This window comes from Electrona antarctica, assembly GCF_951216825.1.
Source record: "Electrona antarctica genome assembly, chromosome: 18".
NCBI lineage: Eukaryota > Metazoa > Chordata > Actinopteri > Myctophiformes > Myctophidae > Electrona > Electrona antarctica.
Genome location: NC_136799.1, coordinates 37,499,684 through 37,512,243, shown reverse-complemented (window position 1 = coordinate 37,512,243; position 12,560 = coordinate 37,499,684). Strand labels below are relative to the sequence as shown.

The window sequence follows — 12,560 nt, the reverse complement described above, 5'->3', positions numbered from 1 at the left end:
ATCACCAGATAGTATGCCAGTCAGTGGTTCTCAGAGTGGGGTCCAGGGACTCAGGGAGGGACCCCCAGGGGTCATACCAGTGGTTTGCAAGCTTTTTAATTCCAAGGATCCCATATTTCTGTTAGGGTCCCTTTGGATAGCTTCCAAAGGGACCCTAATAGAAACTCAGAGTTGTGTGTCCATGGAATTAAAAAGCTTGCAAACCACTGGTATACTAAACAGTTCACTTCAAATTCAGGCCAAAGCTATAATAATTCTGCATGCTTGCATCATTGTGTCACCACTCACCACTGCAAATGAGATTTCCTGGAGATTTACAGTAAACCTGCTGATCTAAGTACAGTAGTAGTAAGTTCCGCCCATCAGCCTACCCTACCGTAAACGCAGTCCCGTGCTACTGGGAATTTCCCGGCCACGTGTCTGAATACGCGATTGCGGAGTCGGGATGAAAACAAAGCAGCCGATTGGCCGCGGCGACGACATGGTGAAGCATGTTTAAAGGGACGCGCTCCGCGCGCGTGTAAACACAACAGCGTTGACCGGCACATGTGGCTGTGTCTTTAAGAGCCACTTATGTACCCGCGCCCGCGCCCCGCCCCGGAGGCGGAGTCACTTTTCCTGCCGACGTTTGCGAAATGAAATGAGCTTGTTGCCATTTGTTTCACACAGAGAATCCAACTTGTCGCGGAGGAGGTGATACACGGACTTAAATTGGCTTGATCTGCCGGGATTTCGAGACATCTGCGTGTATAAATATTTTTCTTCTATAAGACACAACCATCAAAGGACATATTTGTGGTGAGTTTCAAAAATGCTGTTTTCTTATAATAGTTTCTTACAATAAATGACACAGTAAAGCCGGGCACTGGGAAATAAGTATATAGATATCAGTCCTATTGTTGTGAAACGGACAGCAACAACCTGTTGTTGTCGTCGCTAGCAGGGCTGATACAAAAGTTGCACCGCTGTATGTAATCTATTCTACCCACTGAGCTGTAAGCTGTGTAAACATAAACAACAATGCACCGGCCGGGGTGCGTGCGTGCGTGTGTGTGCGCGCGCGCGCGTGTGTGTGTCATCATTCATGGAGCAGATGCTTGCCGGTGTTTTTGCCGGTTCAGTGCAGCTCATGTCTCCAGAGCAGAGCAGACTCAGGTTTGAGGTGGTGCCTCATGACATGCAGGCTATACTCGGTCGTACGACGGCGCCGCTTGCCGACAAGAACAGATCTACAAGTGATAACAACGCGTCGCGGTGCGAGAAGTGACTTTATATCACGTTTATTAATAACAAAAATGCAAAGGATTAATCGCAATCTGGCTGCGTATGTTTGCATTCTGTATGTACCGCATTCTTTATTTTTTTACATTTTCTATTTTTAATAGTAGGCCTAAATATGTCTAGAATTTCGTTTTTTTCTTTGTAATTACTATGTTGAACAATTAATGTAGATTTTCCCCAAAAAATAAAAATCATATTTCGTTATCTGTTCGGTCGATTAATAATTGACTGATAACGATAATTAAGTACAGTAGATCCAATTGAGGCAGTTAAAGATTTAAGTGGAATCATTTGATTTGCTTATGCTAATAATAAGGGAGACTGCACTGCAGAGCTTGTGCTGGCAGCTGGGCAACAATAAATTGTCGTTTTAGTACTACCTAAAATGTAGGTCATTTGAATTTGGGTTATTTGCTTTAATGGTTTTAAGTATTCATTTCATGTGCAAGTCTGGTATGTATGAAAACCATCATGCTAACTGGCAACTGCCTAGACAGAAACAGTAATGAGTAGTGACACTCTGCTCTCTCTTTCTGCCTCTACACTCTCTTCGTCCGTCTGTCTCTTGTTACCGTGAGTGTACGTGCGGCCGGCAGGGGGCGCCGCTGTCTGGTAGCTTCACACAAAGAGCAGCCCGTGGCCCAGGGCACAAACCCTGGAGCAATGAACATTAGTAACAGAATCCAACCAAGAAGAATATCCGAGTGTTGTGCCTCCTTTTTTTCCCTTTTTTCTTTTTTTCCCTTTCTTTCTCTCTCTCTACATGTTCTTGCCTTGTGTTTGTCAAAACAAAGCATTATGTGGTTTTACACACAGGGCTTATTGTGAATGCACACAGGATGGCGTGAGGTCTGCGACTCTGAACACACTAGAGACGGGCCAATCTGCTTATGTTGGGTAAAGAAATGAAAACTCCTTCTCCGTGGCTGGCAGGCTGACAGAGGCGGTGGAGGGAGAGAATGGCTTCGGGCTTTATCCTCAAAGGCTGTCATTACCGTTTTGCTGTAGACCCTCATTTGGACGTGTGGTAGCAGCCTAACCCCGCATTACAACTCAATGGTGAATTGAGAGTGAGCTGGTGAGGCTACTTGAGTTTCAGCAGTATTTGGATACCTCTTTGACCCTTGATGTGCACGGGTTGACCCTGGAGAGAGACGCTGGCCTGCTTCTGTTGATCCCGTGCTGCATATGTGGTGGAAAGTGCTTTGGAAAATTGTAAACAAGTGCGTTTTCCATTACACATTTGAGCTATTTTTGTTCAAATTGTTGGCATGTAGCCATGCATTGCCTGCAAGAGTGTTTGTTATGTTGTGCACAAAAAAAAATGCTATTCTGTCAACGTTCATAAGTAATGGTATCTTGGGGGGCATGCTAAGAAGCCAGGCTTTTAGCCACAGGGCTGGCTAGCGCAGAGGATGGATACCACCTCTCATTCAGCCTCGTCCGCCAAACCCCCATTTAGGTAAATTTAGCTCAACCCGAGTCTTCCCGACCACAGCCAATTGTGTGGTTTCATCACTGAGATGAACTGGGCCATTTGTCTAAATCAGCACTGAGCTCCTCGGCCACAAATGGGGGCCAACCTTTCGCTCATTCTCGCTCCCGCAGCTCGGTTTTACTGTGACTAGCCAGAAACGCTGATAGTAAACTGGTGTTTAGAGGTGTAGGTTGTACCGTGTGAGGTCATCTCAATGTGGTATAGTATACACGCCCATACATCCCTAGATGTCTCCATTGGAGTCTGGGGGTTGTGGAGTGTGTATTATTTCCCATTCTGGACTTCTGTGCTCCTGGGAAGACCGGAACAAGGAGTAATCATTCTCAACCCCTATAGGCCTACCGTATACACTTTGTTGTATGATGAATACCGCAAATATATAATCCATCTACAACCTCAAAGCTTTCGAAACACATCGTGATGCGAAGTGTTGGGAGCTTATAGATCTGTTATCTTTGCACAGTTGTGCACAGAATGTTTTAGGGGGTTGATAACCGTTCTTCTCTCTCTCTCTCTCTCTCTCTCTCTCTCTCTCTCTCTCTCTCTCTTTCCGCGGTAAAGGCAGCCCCTCTTGCAACGCCCCCCGTATGGACGATGAGGAGGATGATGTGTTTGAGCCGGACCCCTACTGCTGGCGCACCACCTTCAGGGAGATAAAATACGAAGAACGGGGAACACAGACCCCCGGCCCTGCCTTCGGACTGCCCTACGGCATGCTGCCCTGTGGAGTTGCAGAAGAGCCCAGACCACTCTTCTACGGTGAGATGAACACACACACACACACACACACACACACACACACACACACACGCACACACTGAAATCACGATGTGAGGGAGAGCAATGCACGCTTAGACTGTGCTTAGTTCAACTAGAGACTGAGGACAATCTCCCAAATTTCATTCTTAAAATATGGTGGAAACGGAGAGTGAAACATGTAAAAAAAAATACAGCAGTAGGTGTAGATGTATTAGCAGCTGTACTCGCCACCATTCTACCCACTACCTTGCATTTAGGAGTTGCCATGATCAGTAGGCAGAGATCTCCAATTGTCTCGCATTGTGAGACATAAATAGAAGATATCATAAAGATAAACCTTTATTGATCCCTGTGGGGACATTCAGGTGACTAATGCATGCATACTTGCATAGCTGTTATTGTCCCTGTGTGTCATAACCAGTGCTATAAAAGAAGTCTGAAACGTGATGTTGAGAGGCGGCGTGCGGGAAAGTAACACCGTATCTGTGCCTTTCTCACCCCGTGGCGCCTGATCGTCCCGGTCACAGCGGCTTTTATGGCCCGCGTGGAGTGTACCCAGCTGGCTTTGCCATTTCAAACGGCGCCAGGCTGGCGAGGGTGGCTCAAAAGGACATGCTGGGACAGTCACAGTAGCAGCGCTCACCTGAGACAGTCAGAGACTGGAGAGAGAGAGAGAATTGGCTGGTGGTGACGGTTGAGCCATATAATGGTGATGTCAGGAAAAACTAGGTCAATGTTCCAAACGAGCTCTCTGCAATGGTTGATCTCACAAACAAACTTCAATCCACACGAGACTTCATGTTGCTGACTTTGGTTTGACTATAAAATAAAGGAAAGCGGTGATTACACAAACTGTGAGCAGCAGGGAGTCTGTTCTCCACGGAACGCCTCTGCCCGATTTATACTCGGTTGTCAGTCACGTGTCGGAAATGGCAGATTTTTACAAGATCCACAATGTGTTGCAGCGCCAACACATCAGGATCTTGTAGATCTACCATTTTTCCGTGAGCGACGCCGGCACGCAACCAAGAAAACCAGGCGTTCAGTTCAGTAATAATAATAGTTAGTTAGAAGATAAATAACTGGCGGTCTCGATGCTCCCCAGGCAACGCAGGCTTTCGGTTGCACTTCCCGGCACACTTTGAACTTGCCGGAGGCCAGGAGGCACATCGGCAAGGAAGCGAGGAGGAGGAGGAGCGAGGAGGCGGCGGGATGGAGCAGCGACTGCGGCAGCAGCCGGCGGCACGCAGCGTGGAGGCCCTCATCGGCCAGAAACTGCAGCTGATCGGAGACCAGTTCCACCGGCAACACCTACAATTGGTGAGGAGTACGCACACACACACACAGGCACGCACATATGCTTCCATGGGGCCGTAACACCGACTGGCAATGCAGCCTTCAGACATCATTTCAAGGACTGTGTGTGTGTGTGTGTGCGAGCGTGTGTGTGTGTGTGTGTGTGTGTGTCGCGCACGCACACACACTCTGGGTTGGTTAAGTCACAGAAGAAAAGAGTCAGTCTGCATTCTGGCACACTAGCTCAATCCAAGGAAATTCTTAACACTGTTTTAGATCCTACTCACGACCCGACGGTGGATTCCGCCCCCGTGTTTATCGGCGTTCCATTTTGTTTGGGCCGGGCTGCTGTGTGTGTGTGCATACAGGGCATTAGCCCTGTGTTCTGTCTGACCCCCCCCTCCCCCACCCAGCCGTTGCCAAGCCCTCCCTCTGCCTCCTCTTCCTGTTTATTTCTGTCTCTCTCTCTCTCTGCCTTCCTCCCGTTTCCTCTTTGAGTTGTTGAGGCGGGGGGAGGAGGTGGGTATGTGGGTATGCAGCACACCTTCACAGTGGTCAGGGTGACAAGACGGCGTCCGGCGAGGGTGACTGCGGCACAACTTAACCCATTTAGGACTGAGGCCAATTCTAAAAACAAATGTCTTCGAAATCCTAAAAGTTTTCTGAAAAACCTATGTTTCTATGTCAGTGGAACCTTTTTCATGTCAAGGACACCCAGAATTACCTGTATGTGGCTGCGGACCCCCATCTGAAAATATGTTTTTCCAGGGACCCCCCCCCCCCCCCCCCCCCCCAGAAGAAAACAATTGAGTTAAGAACGTTCGCTCTGAAAGAATATATTCAAAGATTTGTGCCACATTTTCACGATTTTTCAAAAATAGCAGATCTTGCAAGCTCGTAGCACGGCACTCCGTGCTGCGCTACGAGCTTGTAGATCTGCTATTTTTCAAAAGCTAAAGTTTAACATAATGCTTAAAACACCAAAAGGGGTTCCCGTCCTACGCCCCCCCCCCCCCCCGTGGTCATGATGTGCTGTGAAAAGAAACAAAGCACACCATGTTTCAGGTCACGCCGGCTGCACGGCGCAAACCCCAAGCCTTGGAGAGTTTCGAGAGACTTGGTGTCGCGTGTTGCGCAAACACGAGAAACACAAGAGGCCCTCGCCGTCACCTCACGCGAATCGCACCACACCACACCCCCGCGCATTCGTTTTCACGTGCGCACGCGTGCTCGTGCACAGCACGCACATGCCCAGAAAAAAAAGAAAGGAGAGCGAGAGTGGGGGGAAAAAAATGTAAAAAAGCAGAAGTGGTGGGAGAAGGTAAACATGTTGTAACCCGACGCTGGGCGCGTGAGCCCTGAGGGGAACAGCTGTGGTTGGCAGGGAGTCTCCAGTCAGACCCTTCCCCAGCTGAGCACCAAGCCACAGGAGACGCCCAAAATAAGAGCCCTCCGCTCCGCAGCCACGAGAGGAGGGGGGGCAGGACCTCTAATGATGGCATGTAGGCTAGTATAGGACACACATTTACTTAATATAATTACATACACTCGATCCCCTGGGGCAAAGTAGGGGAGGGGAGGGGGTGGATCTGAATACAAACCCAAAACCATCTATCTGCATGGGCAGAGGGAAGCGGGGTGTTGTGCACCAAAAATAGCCAATCCACAAGCTCACAATGTGTCCCAGCGCGGCACATTGTGAACTTGTAGATCTGCTATTTTCAGTATAACTCTGACTTAAAATGAACCTGCACATAAAAAGTCTGGGCATAAGATATAATCGAGACGGATCGCAACCTCCTTCTGTTTTCCTTATTTTAAGCCAATTTCTGGTATTCCTCACGCGATCATCCAGCGCGAGGTTATATTCATATACCCTCCAGCTCGACGTGACTCATGTGTGTAAAGAGATGCAGACACTCTCGCTCCGAGCGACCAGGCTACAGACGGGAGGTTGCACCGCTATCTGTGGCTGCCGAGTTTCACTGACGCATGGCCGGAGTTCGCCCGGGGTCAGGGCCAGGAGGAAGTGGCTAGAGTTGCCTCGCTGGCTGAGTAAACAGCAGACACGTCACAGTCAGAGTGAAAGAAGGGGTCTTGTTGTGATGAAGTCGACAGTACCTGTAGCTACACAAACCGACTGGCCATTTATTGATAGTTTAATGGGGGGGAAAGGTAAACCTTTATTTATCCCCATGAGGGGGAATTCAGTTTCAGCTTCCACCAGCTGATGGCTGTTCAGATGGTTCAGTGTCTTGGTCAGGACTTGTGTTTCAGGCCTTGGGATAAGGGATTGAGATGCTTTCATGCTGTAGATCAGTGGTAGTCCCCTTTTGGGTCCAGAGCTATCCCCGGGACCCAAACTAGTGAAAATAGCAGATCTAAAAGCTAACAACTTGTCGTGATGCGACATTTTTTACTACACACTAACATTTGTGTTTTCTAATTCATGGAATTTTCTTAGTTTTTCTTTGATTTATTCATTACTGAAAAAAAGAAAATTAACACTTATGATGCAGCCAGAGTTTTTCCAGAATAAAGGCAATTCAATTCAAAGGCACTGGAATGCCATGCAAATGAGAGAGATTTTACTCTGAAAATCCCCACCCCCGATTTCAGCCATCCCGTTTTATATTGATATAAAGGTCCACACGTCTAAGGCAGTAGACGGTTTTATTTGATAGGACGTGACACGTCTTTAGCATCATAAGTGTTAATTCATGATTTCTGTTTAGTTTTTGCTTTTTGGGAATGTTTATTTGAAAATGTTTTGAAATAATAATAATTAAAACCAAAATGTAGGAAACAAATAAAATTGTTTCCTACAAATACAAAAAATAAAAGGACTCATAAAAATGTGTCCACGACCCACATGCGGGTCCCGACCCACTGTTTGGGAAACAGTGCTGTAGAATGATCAGCAATTAGAGACCTGTGGATGGCGGATTTAGCCGCGGTTAACCGCAGTTTAGGGTGGATTTGGCTCATTCAAATATATGAATTAACATTAAATAATTTATATTGGATAAACCGCGGGTGAAATAATGCTGGAAATAAATTATTGGCATGTATCTATAGGCTTATAATAGCCTTTAAAATGCACAAAATCTCAAGGGCCTGTCTGCTTGTCTGTGGTTGGGTCGGTGTCTGTCGGCCTGGCTGTCTCTGACTGATGTTTGGACAGTGGAACCCTAAACAGTGACGTGTGGTTTCTTTTGGATGCGTGGTCTCCACTCGGCCTCGTATACAGTACATTCTATCTCGGGCTCTCTGTGGTATAGTGGTGCTATTAAGCCTTCAGCAGTGATGTAGGTAGGGCATCTCAAACTGCTGAATAACTTGGCAGCTCGGTGTGTATGTGTTTGTGCGTGTGTGCGTGTCAGCACGTGCACAGTTGCACACACACGCACGCATGCTTTTTAACGCCCGTACTTGTTATTCTGCCTTTCCCCCGTCTCTCAACCGCTCGCTGTCACTCTGGCACACACGGCAAACGCTCACCCCCTCAGTAATGTTGTTATTGTTCATCTCACATCGCCCCCTGTCAGTGGATGGCTGTCGGTGCGCCAACTGAGCAGACACTTGTCCTCCAAAACGTGCCATTTGAGACGCTTTGACGGCACGTCTTGTCAATGTGGACATGGGAGCGATGCTGCTGCGGCGGCAGTGCGCTGTTCTCTCTCTCTCTGGGAGCCCCGAGGCCTCCGGCGAGAGAGCGGATTAGGTAGCGGGGGACAGAATGGGAGGGGGAGGACCGGTGGGCGCTGACAGATAAATTGCTCCTCAGTCTGGAGAGGGCTGTAGGGGGACGCCGGGGTCCCTGGAGGGGAGGCTGACATTAGCCGGCCCGCCATTTGAGACACTAGGCAATAATGACTGTCACAATGGCAGGAAGGCCGCGCCGGTCTGCGCGGGGCGAGGAGCCGAGTCGGGTTTCATCCCCGTGTTTTTTTTAAGAGAGACGACTCCCGGTGCTTTCGATAGGAGGTGTTGAAAGCAGGGTTTGGATGGTGTGTGCGTGTGTACGTCCACGTCGTTATCTTTGCACTGTTCCACTGAGGGCGCGGCACTCTCTGCTTTCAGCACTAGCAGAAGAGGGAGTAATATGCTGACCTCGAGTCCACAATACAAACTACTAACGTTGACTCTTTCTCGTGTGTGTCGGCCAGGAGGTGTTATTCTCCATTATCGAATATTCCAGCTCTTTTCTTTTCTCTCGTTTTGTGTCATCGTTTCCTCCCTGGCGTGACTTAACTCTGAGCTGGCCCCGGCCACTGAAGTTGTTCTGTTTGGACAGGAGATAAGTGAGAGAGCTGAGAGTGGCCGGGCTGACAGACAGAGACAGAGAGAGAGACAGAGACAGAGAGTGGCCGGGCTGACAGACAGCTTGCATGCGACGCTGATAAAGTCCATCAGTCCAGTGTCATGGTGACGACACTGTGCATCTGGCGAGGCTCTTTCTAACGGGCTAAATTTAGCGCCTGACTCACATTTTGACAGTTGGTGGTGTAACTTGTGACTAAAGTTGACAACAGGGCTGCCCACAACCCTCCCTCTATCTCGCTCGGTCTCTTTACTGCGTGTGCACGAGTGGAAAAGGTCATTGCCAGGGACTTTGTGTCTCATTCTTATCAGGAAGTTTTGCACTTGTAACTTGTTTGCAAATTATACGAACTTTCCTTACCCACATGAACCCTATTCTGTCCATGTCGGAAGAAAATTGCAGATATACAAGCTGACAGCTTGTATGTAGATCAGCTATTTTCACAGAGATATTTGGTGTAGAGGGGAAAAAAGGAGAGGGGCCAAATTTAGACTAGAGCCCTGCGGTACACCGCTCAACTGAAGTTATAGTCATGCTTTGTGGAACAAAAAATAAATAAGAGAGAGAACAGATTGTCAAATTGGTTATTTATCAGTTAAGTGTAATGTAGGCTCTATATGTGGTGTCATGTGACAGCCTTGATTTGTATTAGTAGTTCAACTGGACCAGATCGGCTTTCACTGTCCAGCTGAACGTTAAACTGAATATACAGCCTCAGTGCTACGCTGATCTTGTAATAACAGATGGAACTGGTTGTAGTCTCTACTGTAATTACTTTTTTTCCTCCCGTTTTTTAAAAGTGTCTCGGGGCACATTAGCCTACTCTCTCTGTTTACCAAGTGCAGTCACTTTAGCTGCCAACAGTCCCTGGGATGTCTCTTTAGTGAATTAATCAAATCTGTGCTTTATGTAACGTAGCCTATATTTATCGAGCGCACATCCATGTTATTGTTATGCTCCTATCCAAATACCCCCTGGGAAGATTTGGATACATACAGCGAGGGGTGGTGGGGGGCCTGGGGGGGGTTTGAAATGTTTGATCAAGATTCCCAGTATACCCTCAGATTGCTGTTGGCAATTCCTGATTTTGTTGTTTTCAGCCTCCTGCCTTTGATCAAAAAAAGCTGGTGTGGTGGGAGACCTGCACGAGCTGGTTGGAACCTGGCGAAGCTTATGCAACACTTTGCAACATTCACCACACTTTGTCTCAAGCAGTAAACCCGAGTTGTACTTAGTTGCGGGCAGGTGTCGCGCACCGATAATGGCCAATTTACAAGCTCACAACGCATCGCGCTGCGACGCGCTCTGAGCTTGCAGATCGGCTATTATCGGTGCACGACACCCGCATGCAACTAAGTATAAATCATGCTGTAGACAACCCCCCCAAGGCTTATCACGACGCCAGCCGGTTTTGGCTGGTTGTAAATATGTCAACATTTGGACACCACCTCGGCAGTCATGTAATATGGCATATCTAATCGGAGCCGTCAGACGCTTGGCTCTGTCGTAAACAAATACAGAACCTGAGATGTGTGTGTGATGCGTGCATTGTCACGAAACGAGAAAAAGAAGCTAATCTGGGGTACTCTTTTTTTCTTTTTTCTTGTTTGTCTTTTTTAGTTTACGGCCGGTCTCTGAAAATAGCTTTGGCGTTTATCGGGTGCGTTGGAGTCTGCCTTTCGTCTTGAGGATGAACTGTCGGGAGCGTAGCACTCGGCTACTGTACCTCTCTCTCTCTCTCTGGCAGATATGAGTTTCCAGAGGCTTCCCGCCCCTCCTCAAGACCCCCCTAATCCCATTTAGTGCAATTATCTTATCTCCCCCTTCTCAATGGTAGAGATAGCATTATCCCTCTAATCGCACGGAATCCAATTGGCTCATGAGCCAGAGCGAGAGAAAAGAGGATCACTCCTGCAGCCGAGCTCTGCCAGGAGGGCCGGCGCCGTGTGAGCTGATGACGGACGCGCGTGTTCGCAATATGGCTGTCGTTGAGCGAGTGTCTTAAATGAGTGTCCGAAGCCCTTAAAGAGAGAGAGAGAGAGAGAGAGCGAGAGAGAGATAGTCCTCTAATAAGTAGTGGTCTGAAGCAGACTGTTGTGAAAATATCAGTGTCATTCCGGTGTCTGGTTTCGAATGACCTCCTCCTTATGCTCTACTCTGGGTCAATCAGCACGTATCATTCAGGGCACAACACAAACCCAATACTCCCACCCCCAAAAATAATGACCCCATTAGTGGCTACCGTCATTCGTGACAGAGTTCCAGCTCGGTGGCCATACATGTGTTCATAAGCGGTCACATTCCCTCGCGCATCTATCTTAGAGTGTGTGCTGTTTCTATGTATACTCTCAACCTGCACTACATGTAAATTGTCTTAACCACTTTTAGCCCTATTTTATACTCCGTCTTGCTATGGCGTTTTTGCATGGCAGTGCATTGTGAGCTTGAAGATCTGCTACTTTTTCAGATCCTCAGATTTTCACACAAATTGGCATGCTCAAAATGTGGACGGTTGAACGATACTTTTCATGGTTAGGCGCCGATTGATTGACTGATCTGACATTTTTCTGCCTTGTTGTTTGCTTGTGTTGCAGTATCAGCGAAACCAAAGGAACGTGCCCGTGGGGCCGCTGTGGTGGCGTCTGGCCTCGGCCCTACTCAGCCTTCTGTTCGACAGGGGGGCCATCGTGGGAGGGGGCGCCGCCATTGGACGGAGGTGAGGGGATGGCGTCTCGTGTCCCACACTCCATGGACTCCCATCTCTCCGACGAACTGGACTCCTAATGGCACTGTCAAATCTAACACGGGTCTGTTGAGAAGACGAGAGAAAAGGTCACCGGCGGGCCGGAGACAAACCAACTTTTTATACGAGGTCATTTTTTTTTAAATCCCTTCTTTCCACGAAGATGCCATGTTGTTGTTCCATGAGATTCCTCCACAGGACAATGCTCCTATTTTCGGTAAAATGTGCAGTTGTAGTATTTTGTACAATACGTTGTTCTCGTCACATTTGTTTGCACTTCCATATGTGTCCATCTGGAATGACCTCCGTAGATACTGGGAATGCCTTATCGATGTCCCCTGCCACAAGCCGAACGCGTTTCATCGTTTTTAGCGTTGAGAACAGAGGGGAAGGATTGGGAAGGACATTCTGTGTGGTAGAGGGGCTTCTTCTCTGAAGTTTCCCAGCTAACCGGTCAACTTGATGATTTACTCATTTCCAAAGAGGCAGTTTCTCAGAACAAAGCATTTTGCACCTCAACTTTTATCTCCTCAGTGGAGTTTATATCCTTTTTGCTACACTTTCTCACTTTTATCTTAATAAACACTGCCCCACAGTATCACTGAAAACATTAGGAACAAGCTGTAAGTATTCTTTGGCCTTTAAGGGCACAAGACAAT

At 47.9% G+C, this 12,560-nt stretch overlaps 1 protein-coding gene across 2 annotated transcripts; it reads left to right on the top strand.

The window, feature by feature from the left end:
- The first annotated feature begins 675 nt into the window (after positions 1–675).
- Positions 676–11,936, top strand: bmf1 (BCL2 modifying factor 1). Of its 2 annotated transcripts, none has more exons than XM_079529058.1 (4): positions 676–798; positions 3,341–3,538; positions 4,644–4,858; positions 11,753–11,936. In XM_079529058.1, exons 2-4 carry the CDS (start codon positions 3,367–3,369, stop codon positions 11,876–11,878), a joined length of 513 nt encoding a protein of 170 aa, XP_079385184.1. In that variant the 5' UTR covers positions 676–798; positions 3,341–3,366; the 3' UTR covers positions 11,879–11,936. The 2 variants fall into 2 exon arrangements, with proteins under 2 accessions (XP_079385184.1, XP_079385185.1); XM_079529059.1 differs by lacking the exon at positions 676–798 and adding an exon at positions 2,311–2,359.
- The last annotated feature ends 624 nt before the right edge of the window (positions 11,937–12,560 follow it).